A 12739-nucleotide genomic window follows, 5' to 3' on the forward strand; every position below is an offset into this window, starting at 1 on the left:
CCGACCAACCTGGACCGACCCAATCCAAGTCGGTCGGGTTTTCTTCAGCACCGGTCGGTTTCGGGTTATAAAAATTCATAAACCGATGATTCGGTTCGGTTTTGGTTTTCATGTGTGAAAACCGATACCGACCCAAACCGAACCGACTTAGTAGTTAGTTCCTAGTTAGTAGTTACAACGTACTTAGTTCCTACTTAACTAAGTTGTCTCTATCCTAGTTACAACCTACTTAACTAAGTTGTCTCTCAAACTCTACTCCCTCCACAACTGGATCCATGGATGGACCACAAAACATTAAGGAAATGCTGGTTTCCTTTGAGAATGTAGAGCCAGAAATGAACACTTGAACAACAACTAAGTCACCACTAAGTAGAGCCGAAATCGACCCAAACCGACTCAAACCGATCAGGTCGGTTTTGCTTAACACAGGATTGGTTTTGGTTTCAATTTCAGGTAACTCGATCAGGTCGGGTCGGTTGGAAAAACATCAGTAAATCGACCCAACCCAACCCATGAACAACCCTATTTGTAATTTCACTTTACTATGGATTTGTCCAAATCAGTCTTCCAAAATTTATTACAAGTTCATGAAACCTTTTTGGATGCATAGTGTGGAAGTAGAGACCATATATATATTGCTATTTTTTTATTATTTTTAACAAATTTTACTATTTCAAATAATTTGGTTAGTTATTAAAAAATAGAAAATGAGAAATTATTTTAAAAATCCATTTAACAAGAATTACTAACAAAATTCTTGCAATTGAAGTAAGCCATTTTAAGAATAAATATATAGACAGGTTAAGGGGGTGTTTGATAACGCTTTTTAGAGGTTTGGTGTATGAAAAACTTGCTTTTTAGACATTAGACCCATTTGGTGTTGCTTCTCTCTTAATCTTGTTTTCTGATTTAAAATTTTAAGCTCGTGGGCCAACTCTTAACGTGCTCAAACACGTTTTAGAGCGAGCCCAAAGTCGAAAATACCCCCCCAAATTGGAAATGATGCGATTTTGCCCCTGTTAACCCCAAAACCTAAAACATTTTCCCATTTATGTTTTCTCCTTGGAACGGAAAAGAAGAGCATCTTCACGTTCGTCTCATTTAAAGATCGCCGCTCTTCTTGTTAAAGGTATCTTCTTCTTCTTCTTTAAATGATTTTGCCCCTGTTAACCCCAAAATCGAAAACATTTCTGCATTTGTGTTTTCTCTCTATAACAGAAAAGAAGAGCATCTTCATGTTCATCTCGTTTGAAGATCGTTGCTCGTCTTGTTGAAGGTATCTTCTTCTTCTTCTTCAAACGATTTTGCCCCTATTAACCCCAAAACCTAAAACACTTCTCCATTTGTGTTTTCTCTCTAGAACGGGAAAGAAGAGCATCCTCATGCTCGTCTTGTCTGAAGATCACCGCTCATCATCATCATCATCATCATCATCATCATCATCTTCTTCTTCTTCTTCTTCTTCTTCTTCAAACGATTTTGTCCTTGTTAACCCCAAAATCTAAAACATTTATCCATTTGTGTTTTCGCTCTGGAACAGGAAAGAAGAGCATCCTCATGCTTGTCTTGTCTAAATATCGTCGCTCGCCTCGTCACTGGTATCTTCTTCTTCTTCTTCAAACGATTTTGCCCCTATTAACTCCAAAAGCTAAAACATTTCTCCATTTGTGTTTTCTCTCTGGAATGGGAAAGAAGATCATCCTCACACTTGTCTCGTCTAAAGATTACCGCTCATCTAATAGAATGTATCTTCTTCTTCTTCTTCTTCTTCTTCTTCTTCAAACGACTGTTCATAGGGTTCTTAGAAAGTATACATGTTTTTGATTTTATTCTTATTTTTATTAATTATTTGAATCAAATAAATTATTTTTTATTTTTTATGATTTTTTGTATTAATTATAACTTATTTTAATTTTTATTATTGTTGATTAATTTAATATTTTTTATTAGATATTAGTTACGTATTTAGTAATTAATTATTTGTTTTTATTATTAATTATTAATTAGTTACTGATTTTATTAATTATTTTAATATTTATTTGGTGTTCATTATTTTAATATTATGTATTATTAGTTATAAATTGTTAATTATTAATGATTGACATTATTAATTATTAGTGTTATTTATTTTAATGCTTTTATTAGTTGTAATTTATTTTGTTTAGTTTTTTTGTATTTTTTAATTATTAATTATTAATTTCATTAATTTCGTATTAATTATTTTAATCCTTAATAGTGTTAATTATTTCAATTTTTATTAAACTTTATTTGTCTTTTTTATTTATTATTAATTATTAGTTATTTTTATTAATTGTTAATTATTAAATATTATTTTAAATTCGATAAATTATTTTATATGAAATAGTACAAATTGAACTCAAAATTACCAAATAGTCTATTCTAGGGGTAAAATAATAAAATTAGAAAATTTCAGATGTTAAAGGCTTGGTCCAACAGAAATAAGCTTATCTATTCAGACACTTTTAATATCTTTTAATATCTTTTTAACTTTTTAAACTTCATATTTCAGATTTATCAAATACCACCTAAATTTGCCATATATAATTACGAATATATAAAGTTTTTAGAATAAATACATTTTTAAAATAAATATTCCTATATACTCTTAAGATTTAAAAGTCCCTTTAGTTTGTGTAAATTTGATAGGTTTCTATGGTGATCGGCTCCGAAGGCTTGAAGAGAGAAGTTGAAAAGTATGGAAAATGGCTGGATCCTCAGTACGTGGAGTGAGAAGTTAGAGAAGACTACTGGTGAAAGAGGGAATTGTCTGTATTTACATTTCTTATTTAATACATGTTTTCTTAGGTTGATTATTAGTTTGGACCGGATCAGATGCATTTGGCCGGGTAGCGGTTTGTAAGTCTATATCTTACACTCTCAAGATTAAACATTTTTTTTTGAATAATTAAGCATAATTTTCTATATTTTTAGAAAAAATTCCCGCCATTATATTTCTCTTAAAAATTGGCATTAAGTGGTAGGAATGGTGATATAGGATTATAGAATTCTATAACTGGGATAAGGCTTAGAATGATAATTAATGATCTTTTTGCTAAAAATATATATAACAAATACTGGTCTATCTAAGTATCAAGATAACAAGGGTTTATACTTAAGTAAACACATTATAGGAAAAATCATGGCTTTCAAAACTGGATCAGACTGGTTGGTTGGATAAAAAAAACCGGAAACTGGTCAGGTGACCAATTCTATTTTATCTTAGAAGGCTACAACCATTGTTTCCCAAAAACCGTTGATTTCATTAGAAAGCCATTGATCCGGATAATCAAACCGTTCAACAATTTTTCCGATTTTTATTTTTTGTTAATTTTTTTTATTTCTTTTGTCAAGATGAACTGTCCGTTTAATTCAAATAATCGGACTGTTCAACTCGAAAACCTGATCTGATCGATTCGTTGTCCGATTCAATTTTAAAAACCTTGGAAAAACCATGATGATGTCGCTTTGAAGGAGAATCCATCAGAGACACATGTTTTCTCTTTCCTTGTGAAAAATAAAGAAAAGGGTCTCTCTAGAGTTTGCATCAGAATGTTGTGGATTCCAGCCTCCATGGTTGAATTACAAGTGTATTACAGTTTACAGGGCTACCTTCTACTTGTGGAAGGCTAGAAGATTCTGGTTCTGGTCAATAAAAACCTCAAGAGTGGTTGATGATTTGATCGGTGTGATGAGACCGTTTAGACTTCACAAACCATCAGACAGAGGAGTTTCTTAGAACCCTGTTCTGTTCTAGATATGCACAAACCCTTTGAGCTCCAAAGTCCAAGAGAGGGTTTCATGGAAAAGCATGTCACCCAATTCGACACGTGTCCCCCACCTGTAAGCAAGATAATCTCAAACGTTCAGAATTTCTTACTAACACTCCTATCAGCCGACACGTATAATATTCTCATGTCCTCGCTTGCTCTATAATAATGTGTTGCACTTTCACTTCACGCCTATCCAAACTCTCAAATAGAGATAAAGGAAGCGAAGTCAGAGAGCTTACAGTACTCCATCTTCCTTGAAGTCTCTCTCTGTCTTGTAGTTGTGTGAACTGTGAAGTGAAAACTAGGGAAGAAAGTGCAGAGAGAAAATGGCTCTAGCAGTTGGAAGAAACATAGCAGCGCCATTGTTGTTTCTCAACTTGATACTGTATACTTTGGTTGTGGGCTTTGCTAGTTGGTGTCTTAATAGGTTCATCAATGGCCAGACAGGCAATCCTGGTAACAAAACCTCTCTTTTTCTCTCTCTCTCTCTCTCTCTCTCTCTCTAAGTAATCACTGGATGGGCACTTGGCCAAGCTGGCCCAGTTGAACCCTAATGCCACCAGGCAATCTAGCTGGAGCCAGCGCCAGACGACCCCAGTCCTCAGAACTAAGTTTATAAAGTGTAAAGGGTATTATAGAATACTACTGATAATCCTTGTCTCTGTTTAAACATTATTGATCGATCAGGGTTTGGAGGAAATGGTGCAACTATATTCTTCCTGGTATTTTCCATATTGGCTGGCGTGGTCGGTGTGGCTTCAAAATTTGCTGGAAGCAACCATATGAGGGCTTGGAGGAACGACAGCCTTGCTGCCGCTGGGTCTTCATCGCTCGTGGCATGGGCCGTGACCGCCTTGGCGTTTGGGTACGTAGGCACCCCACAACACAAGTATTAGTCTTTCTCTTCCGCCATATCTGTATGATTGATTGTTCATGTGTGCACATATGCTCTGTAGGTTGGCATGCAAGGAGATAAGTATAGGAGGATGGAGGAGTTGGAGACTGAGGATACTGGAAGCTCTGATAATAATTCTGACCTTCACCCAACTATTGTATCTGCTACTGCTTCATGCTGGTTTAGTAAGCAGCAAGTATGGCCCAGGCTATAGGGACACTACTAACTACGGTCTTGGGGCTGCTGAGGTTGAGCCGGCTCATAAGGTTGGGGGTATGACTGGAGTTAGGGCGTAGAGAGTAGAGAGCCCCCAAGTTCAGCAGCTGGAACAAAGCAGATAAAAAGAACTGGTTTTCATCAGCTCCCATATTTAGTTCAGTTCAGTTGATCTTGAGTTGTGTGTGGTTCAAGTAACTGTGTCTTTTGTTTCCTTTTGTTTCCTTCTTTTGCTTTTGTTAGTAGCATGTGGTTAAGTGGCTCTTTGGTTGTGGAGTTGTTGTTTCTTCTATATGGAGACTTTAACTTTCTGTAGTTACTTAACAAAGACACTTGGTGGCCTCCTAACCGAAGGTCTTCGGTGGTGTAAATGTGCAAGTATATATTGGACAATTGGTTTTTGTATTTTTCTTATGCTTTTTACTGGTCACATTTTCTTTGAGGCTTGTTTGGCGAGATTCTGGCTTGAGTGTATTGACAAACGGCTCCTTCAGAGAGGATTTTGTTTTGGTGTTTTGGATTTTACTTCCTTCATGTCATTTGCAAATTACTGTTGTGTAGACAGCAGACTAAATAGAAACTTGAGGGGAAGTTATATAAGAATTTTATAAAGGTCCATGAGAACTTTATAAAAAATATATAAAAAATAAAACAGATTATAGAAAAAATTTAGGAGACATGAATAATGATTCTAATTAATTCACCCGGAGTCATGACTAATTTCGGGATCAACCGGTCTGACCGCCCGTTCCAGTCCAGTGCCCATTCATGAGTTTCATTTTGCCTTCATAAAAAACCGACAAATCAACCCATTTCTATCAAAATGAATTCCTTGACAGGCGATTAACAATGTTTTAAAACTTAACCGGAACCCAAACCACTCGAATGCAGCATATAATATATGAAAAATATTTTATATTTAATTTATGTTTTTAATTTAGTTATAAATTTTTTTATTTGTAAAAAATATTAAAATTTGTAATTTGAGATAAAAAAGATTTAATTTTTTTTTAAATAACGGGGCAAAGCAATTATAAGGCCAGAAAAAATTATCCAAAATAAAAAATGAATCATATGAGATCAAATGGATTAACTGGCCGAGTCAAATTTAATGGCATTTTTTAATTTATTTAATTTATTAAAAATTAAAAAATGGTTAAAAATGGGTGGGTGGTATTGAGTCTATTTGACCATTATTTACATTACACAATTGAAGTGGAACGGGATCGGATCCTCGCACTTGGGCACCTCACGGTGGACTGAACAGTGAAACATTAGTGTTAGATTTTTGGTTAATGAAGGGGAGATGAAGATTTATTGGGTGGACTGAACATTAAAAAACCCCAGTTTATTGCATGATCTGACAGAGTGACAAAGATGCAAGAGAGACTGACAAAATTTTTAAGTAATGGGGTTTGATATAGAGTTCAGCAAGATCCGTTCCGCTCTATTTGACATATGATATTCCCAATGTAAGGTTAGGAGAAGCTGTTCGAATGGTGTGATCAGTGAGCACTGACTTGCACCGATTTCTTTGATATATACTGATTTGAAGGATGGTTTTTAAAACGAACCGGTGACTAAACCGGCAGGGTCTGGTTACCGGTTCAAATGGTTCGACCGTTTGACCTGAATGGCCAATCCGTTCTGACAAAAAATAAGAAAATTTGAAACAATAAAAAATTGAAAAATGGTTAAAACCGTTCGAATGATTCAAACGGAATTGATCCGGTTTGGTCCGACCGGACCAGTTTTAGGTCACCTAAAAAGCGGTTTTAGGTGACCGGTTCCCGGTTTTTCTGATCCGACCGTCCGATCCGGTTCGTTTTTGAAAACAGTGATTTGAAGCATATTAAAGTTCTTTAATTAACAAAACATTAGCAGGGTCTCCGCTATCGGCTATGATGCTCACAAGGTCAGTTTGTGGAAACTATGATGTCAGTTTTTTGTTTGAAAATCTGTTATTTATTGGTCTTAACCTGGTGGAATGTTTTCGGAAAGTATAGGATATTTATATAATTTTTTATTTGATATATTTGGACCATCAAAAGGTAATTAATTAGTTCTTTAAAATAATTAACAGGAATTATAATATTTTATTTACTTTTTTGTAATATTATAATTATCATGGTTTTTGAATTGCCGTTGACTTAGATAGTCAGATCGTTTGGCCCGGGAACTATTTAGGCAATCGATTCCGTTTTATTTCAAATCTGGTCTTTGGCCAAAAACCTTTGAATCAGTCAATGATCTTTTGACTTTGGTAGTCGAACCGTTGACCCGTCAATTCATTCAACGGTTTTAGCCATTTTTAATTTTTGTTGTCAAAAAAAACTGTCCATTCGAACCAAATGATTGAACCATCAATTCAAAAACCGATGGCTAGAACAGTTTCATTTTCGGATCGTTTTTTAAAATGTATATTATCTAATTTTAATTAAGTGAAGGGACCTTGCTAGTTTTATAGGGGCTGGTTTCTCCTTCCGCCCCATTCATTTTCACTTCGAGCAAATGCTTCTCAGGTAAATTTTGTCCGGGAAAGTTCAGTTTCAGTGTTCTTGTGTCATGTGTGATACAGGTTATCTGGGTAAAGGGAGAGGCAGGAGGGAGGGAGCGTTATTTTAGAGCGGGTAGTAATTGATACTCTTCATTCACTTACCATGAGATTCAATATAGTGGCAAATGAACGTGGGGATCGAGATTTATCGATTTAACCCTTACTAAATATAATACTGGAAAACGAATGGAGTCGGTTTATCAACTTAACCCCTGCTAAATACTAGCAAACGAATAGAGCCCTAATAGGTTTCAGGCTTAAGTGCTGGGATAGCTCAGTTCATTTATAGTCCTACCAAGTAGCAACAGCAGAAGCAGTTCTTTTGGCTAAGGAACTCAACGTAATTACGCAACGTTTGAAAAGTGTGGATAGGATCAAGTGTATATTGCTTCAAGTAGAAGAAGCTATGAAAAAACAAAAAGTTGGAGATTGTGGAGCAATTCTTAATAGGGTATGTTATGTATTAGAGTTTTTGGCATATATAAAGGATCCAAGAAGACAACCAAGCTACATAATTTATGGCAGGATCTGGGCATCTAGATAACGATTCCTTGGGGCGTGCTCTCCTCCGTCCCTTTTTGTTAGAAAATTAGAGAAAGGAAAATGGAACTTACGGGATGAAGTAGAAAAATGATTGTAGTGAACTGAATTAAAGAATGATGGGTGCTGAATATTGTCATTGATCACTTTTCTTAAAATTGCATTTGTTAAATTTAGGTTTAATTTGGAAGGAGTAAGGTTCAAAATTTTGTCACCTATCGGCCCGTATCGGTCGATACATATCGTTTTGGCAAGTTTTCGGCACGGGACATGGTACCAAATTGAATGTACCGTATCTATTCATTGTATCGATGCCATATCATGTTTGTATCGTTGAGTATCGGTGCGTTTCGACACCGTATCGGTCGATATAGTATGATTTTACTGTGGTAGAATCGCAAATAAAACTCCTTTACCCTTCAAAAAGCTTTTTAACCTTTCTAAAGACTCGAATCTTGTAAAAAATTTCCAAAACATCTATAAATTTGCAAGATTCAATAAGTTTTTCAAGGTTGTGAAAAAAGGAGCGAAAATAAATATGTTTTTTCAAAATTCTTTTACATTTTCAGCCAATGTTAGACAAGATAAGGGGAAAGAAAGTGGTTTGCCCCTTGCCCCTTCGGCTGGGGGGCTTTTTCCCCTAGACCCCCCGTCCCCCTTTTCGATGTAGCCCAATTTATTTTTTTTGAGTTAGGGGGGTCTTGCTTCGCTCGCTCGCCTCCGCTTCGACAATACCCCCCTTTTAACAACTGTTATGCATTTTTATTGTTCTTATTATAAAAGATTTTTATTAAAGATAAAGAAAAAAAAATGAAATCCCCCCTTCCACCTTCCTCCTCTTAAGGAAGCTTTCATCTCCTTGTGTTCGAGAGGCTTACGCCTGTTGCATTCTAAATTATGCTTCACGCCTCTAAGTAGTGAAGCACCTCTATGTTTTAAAACATTGATATTTATTTTTTTTATTTTTAGAATAAAATATGCAAAATAATTATTTCATCTATTATGTCCATAAATTCATTCAATTTTTTGTTACATATTTACTTTTCTTAATTTTAATTTAATTTTTACAATAAAACATGCAAAATAATTATTTGAATAAATATAAATAATTATTTAGTTTCTAAAAAATTAGAATAAAACATGAAAAATAATTACTTGATCTATAATGTCCATAATTAGATAATATGTTTCTGTTCCCGACTTCCCGTTTATTGATTATAATATGTTTTATTTTTCATAAAACCTACTAAAACATGTTATTTTTATGCATAAATAGCTCATTTATGTTATATTTAGTGATATTAATGTTTATTTATGATTTATTAGAGTATTTATAGCATTTCCATGTGTTTCCATGCGTATCTTAATTTTTCGTCTGTATCCATGCGTATCCAAGGTGTATCCCGATACGTCTCTTAAATTTGCCTTTCCAATACACATAGCATTTATGATACTTTGAACCTTGGGAAGGAGTATAAATACAAATATATAGCGTGCAAACATTGTATTTTTTGTATGTATTTATACTTGTACTCTTTTAGGGTCAGTTTGGAAGGAGTACAAATGCAAATTTGTAGAGTGTAAAACCTTATATTTTGTATTATCTTGTATGTATTTTCACTGTACATATTTGTATTTATACTCTTTCCAAACTCAGTTTAGAAAGAGTATAAATGCAAATATGTATAGTACGAATAGATACAAAATACAATAAAATACAAGGTTTTGCACTCTATATATTTGTGCTTGTACTCCTTCCAAATTGAGCCTTATTAAATTTGTGTTAAATTTGTATATCCACATATTGTCTGATTCTTTATTATAAGAAGTTTATAGACACTAGGGCAAATAAAAGAGAGACCAAGGTAAGAAATGTTATTTTGAAACATTTGAAACAAAGTGTTAAAAGGCACAAAGAATTAAACAAGATATAGAAAATACAAAGGAAAACTGGGGGCCAAAAGAACAAAAAGCATACAAAGAGGGAAGAGAGGGGAGAAAAATTAAATGTATTTTAATACTACAATAAATACAACACTTTTATCTTTTATACAAGGAAGCCAAACTTTCGGGTTGATCAGTACAAATTGGTAATAAATATTTATTGACACATCACATGTGAGAATTATTTTAACTAGAATGATTAGACTTCACCCCTCAAGCAAGAAACACCAATTTAATCTTTCTAGAAACAGCTTTTAACACATGCATTTTTAAGATATGCCTACTTTAACCATAAATAGCCTCAAAATAAGAATTGTATGTGAATTTATGTTGATTAACCCAAGACATTTTTGGTAGAAATAGCAATGATGCCTAGGGGTGAGCAAGAAAAACTAAAAAACCGAACCGAATCGAAAAGCTGATTGAAACCAAATAAAAAATCCGGTTAATTGAACTGGTCAATTTGGTATTTTTAGAAAATTGAAGGTATCAGTTCGATTTCAATTAACTAATAAAGAAAACTAACAATTAACCAAACTGACTGATATACATATGTTTCTATATATTTTATTTATTATATATTTTTATTTATATAAATCAATAAATATGTATTATATATATTTATAATATATTTTCTATATATTATAAATCAATAAATTGAACTGCAAAAATTTGTATACAGAACTGTCTTGACTCTCCTCGAATACAGATTCTTTGTAGACAAACAACATTGCTAAAAATTCTACTTCTTAGTGTACAATCATTTGAAGCTGAGGTAGAATGACAGGAAATATTGGCAAACATATGGAGTTACTTTAGTATATTAACCAAACTACCACATGTATGAGGTAAATTCATAGTTCACTTAAATCCTTGCTACTAGTGGAAAAAATCTTTCATTCCAAATGATTATGGGTGCAACTTGGGTGGGCCCAACCGAGTACCAATTCAATTCGCAATTTTACATGGGCTTAGTTCGGATTTTTGGTCAGTGGGTTGGGCTTGGGTCCAAAAGTTTGGCCTGACCCAACCCCGGCATAATCTTATATATTTGCATGCATACGTACATATTTGCATCACATATATATATATATTTGCCAAATTTTAGTGTGAGCTGATTGACTAACTTGAACTAAGTCCAAATTGGGTTCAAACCCAACCCAAATGCATCAAATTTTAATATGGGCTGAACCTGAATTAGATAAATTAGGCTTGAACTCAGACTTGAATCTTAATCCCAATTTTTAGGGTTGGGCCTGGATTGAGCTTAAACCCAATTGAGTCCAACCTAAATCCAAACCCAATCTAAATGTATCAAATTCCAATATGGGCTGAGTATGAATTAGATAAATTAGACTTGAACTTGGAGCCTTGTTTATGTAATTAATTCTATTATTCAGTAACCTTACAATCTCAAATGGGTTGTATTTAAAAGGCACGATCTATGTTGAAGAATGACCCTTGCCTGACTGTACCCAACCAGTCACCTATCTGGTAGAAAAGTAAAGAAGAATCCGGTTCAACCAGCTGCCAAATGGGTTGGTGTTCAAAGACACCAGATATATTCAAACCGACTAATGCCTTTACATTCAACGGAAATATCTCACAGTTCAAGACAGGAATAGTCAAACAAAGAGCTGGGCGGTGCCTCATAGTAAGTAGGTGATAGACAGATCTAGTGAAAGTAAAAGATTTTTGAAGGTTGGGCATATATAGTTCAGTTTGATGTTCAAAACAGGGAGATATGATCAAAATATCAGATATAAAGAATAATTTCTTGACTTCATACTCCAACAGTCCAACTGGCTAATGTTTTTGCATTGATCTGGTTTAAGTTGAAGTGAAAGACAGGTATAGTCAAAGTAAACAAAAGACCAGAGACTGAATTGATGCTTCATATTGGGTGATAGGCAAAGTCAAGAGTCAAAGATGTTTGAAGGTTGGACATGGTTCAGCTGCTTGATGTTCTTTCCACAGGCTGGTTGAGTAATTATCCTATAAACCTTTTGGAATGCTGAAGTTAGGTATGGGTCAAAGTAAATGTGGATTGGTCAAAATCCATTGTTAGTGAGGTTTTTTTTTTTCTTTTTTGGTTGGTAAATAGGGTTTGAATTCATAGGGCATGTTAAATGGATTGGATTTGGGCAGAATAACTTCCACGCTTCCTGTGTTGGAAAGGAAAATATACTTTTGGGTGGGAAAAAGTTCTGATGGCAACCCTAAAAGAAAAAGTTTCTAAGGATAAATCATATGCTTAGAACTTAGAAGTTATCTAATCATGAGAGTTTTCTTTTTTCCTTATATAATCTTTTAGGTATGGCCCATACAGAGGTGGGCCCCGAGTCCAAAATGGTAAAAAAAAGGGGCTGGTTGGTGGATTGGAAATAATCGTCTAATCTAGACATAAGTGCATCAGTTTGAGGTTGAGGATGATTCAAATTTTCAATCTTTACATTACTCAAGTGCCCTTATTTAAGCAGCTGTCTACTGATAGAATTGATTGTTGGATGCATGTCAAATCCTGATTGGTATTTCAATCCTTTATAAGTGGGTAAGGAGGTTCTGTTTGGATAAACTTTTCCTTGAGCTTTGGGTGTGAAAGACAAAGTTGGGCCAAAATACTGTTTTTTGTGTTTGGTAAGAATTCATTTTAAAATTATTATAATCTAAACTAAAACACTTTTAAGCCACAAAACACAAAATCTAAAATTGGGGTTTTGTGCTCTTAAGCTTAAAAAGCACAAATCCTGAACCACAACCTAAATAATCTCTTCTAAGCAAATACTTCAAAAGCAT

At 34.2% G+C, this 12739-nt stretch overlaps 1 protein-coding gene across 1 annotated transcript; it reads left to right on the forward strand.

Annotated features, from left to right (window-relative positions):
- Positions 1–3978: 3978 nt before the first annotated feature.
- On the forward strand, positions 3979–5309 carry LOC104600988 (AWPM-19-like family protein). The gene is made up of 3 exons (XM_010264173.3): positions 3979–4247; positions 4479–4656; positions 4748–5309. The coding sequence occupies exons 1-3, from the start codon at positions 4118–4120 to the stop codon at positions 4980–4982; spliced, it is 543 nt and encodes a 180-aa protein (XP_010262475.1). The 5' UTR covers positions 3979–4117; the 3' UTR covers positions 4983–5309.
- Positions 5310–12739: the final 7430 nt, after the last annotated feature.

Source organism: Nelumbo nucifera, chromosome 3 (assembly GCF_055504915.1).
Source record: "Nelumbo nucifera cultivar China Antique chromosome 3, China Antique-T2T, whole genome shotgun sequence".
In the NCBI taxonomy this organism is placed as follows: Eukaryota; Viridiplantae; Streptophyta; class Magnoliopsida; order Proteales; family Nelumbonaceae; genus Nelumbo; species Nelumbo nucifera.

What these genes read in the sequence shown, in the direction of transcription:
- LOC104600988 (XM_010264173.3), top strand. Translation starts at nt 4,118, where the DNA reads ATGGCTCTAGCAGTTGGAAGAAACATAGCAGCGCCATTGTTGTTTCTC. An exon ending in TGGCCAGACAGGCAATCCTG is followed by an intron (nt 4,248 to 4,478) that starts GTAACAAAACCT and finishes TTGATCGATCAG; the next exon opens with GGTTTGGAGGAAATGGTGCA. An exon ending in GTGACCGCCTTGGCGTTTGG is followed by an intron (nt 4,657 to 4,747) that starts GTACGTAGGCAC and finishes TATGCTCTGTAG; the next exon opens with GTTGGCATGCAAGGAGATAA.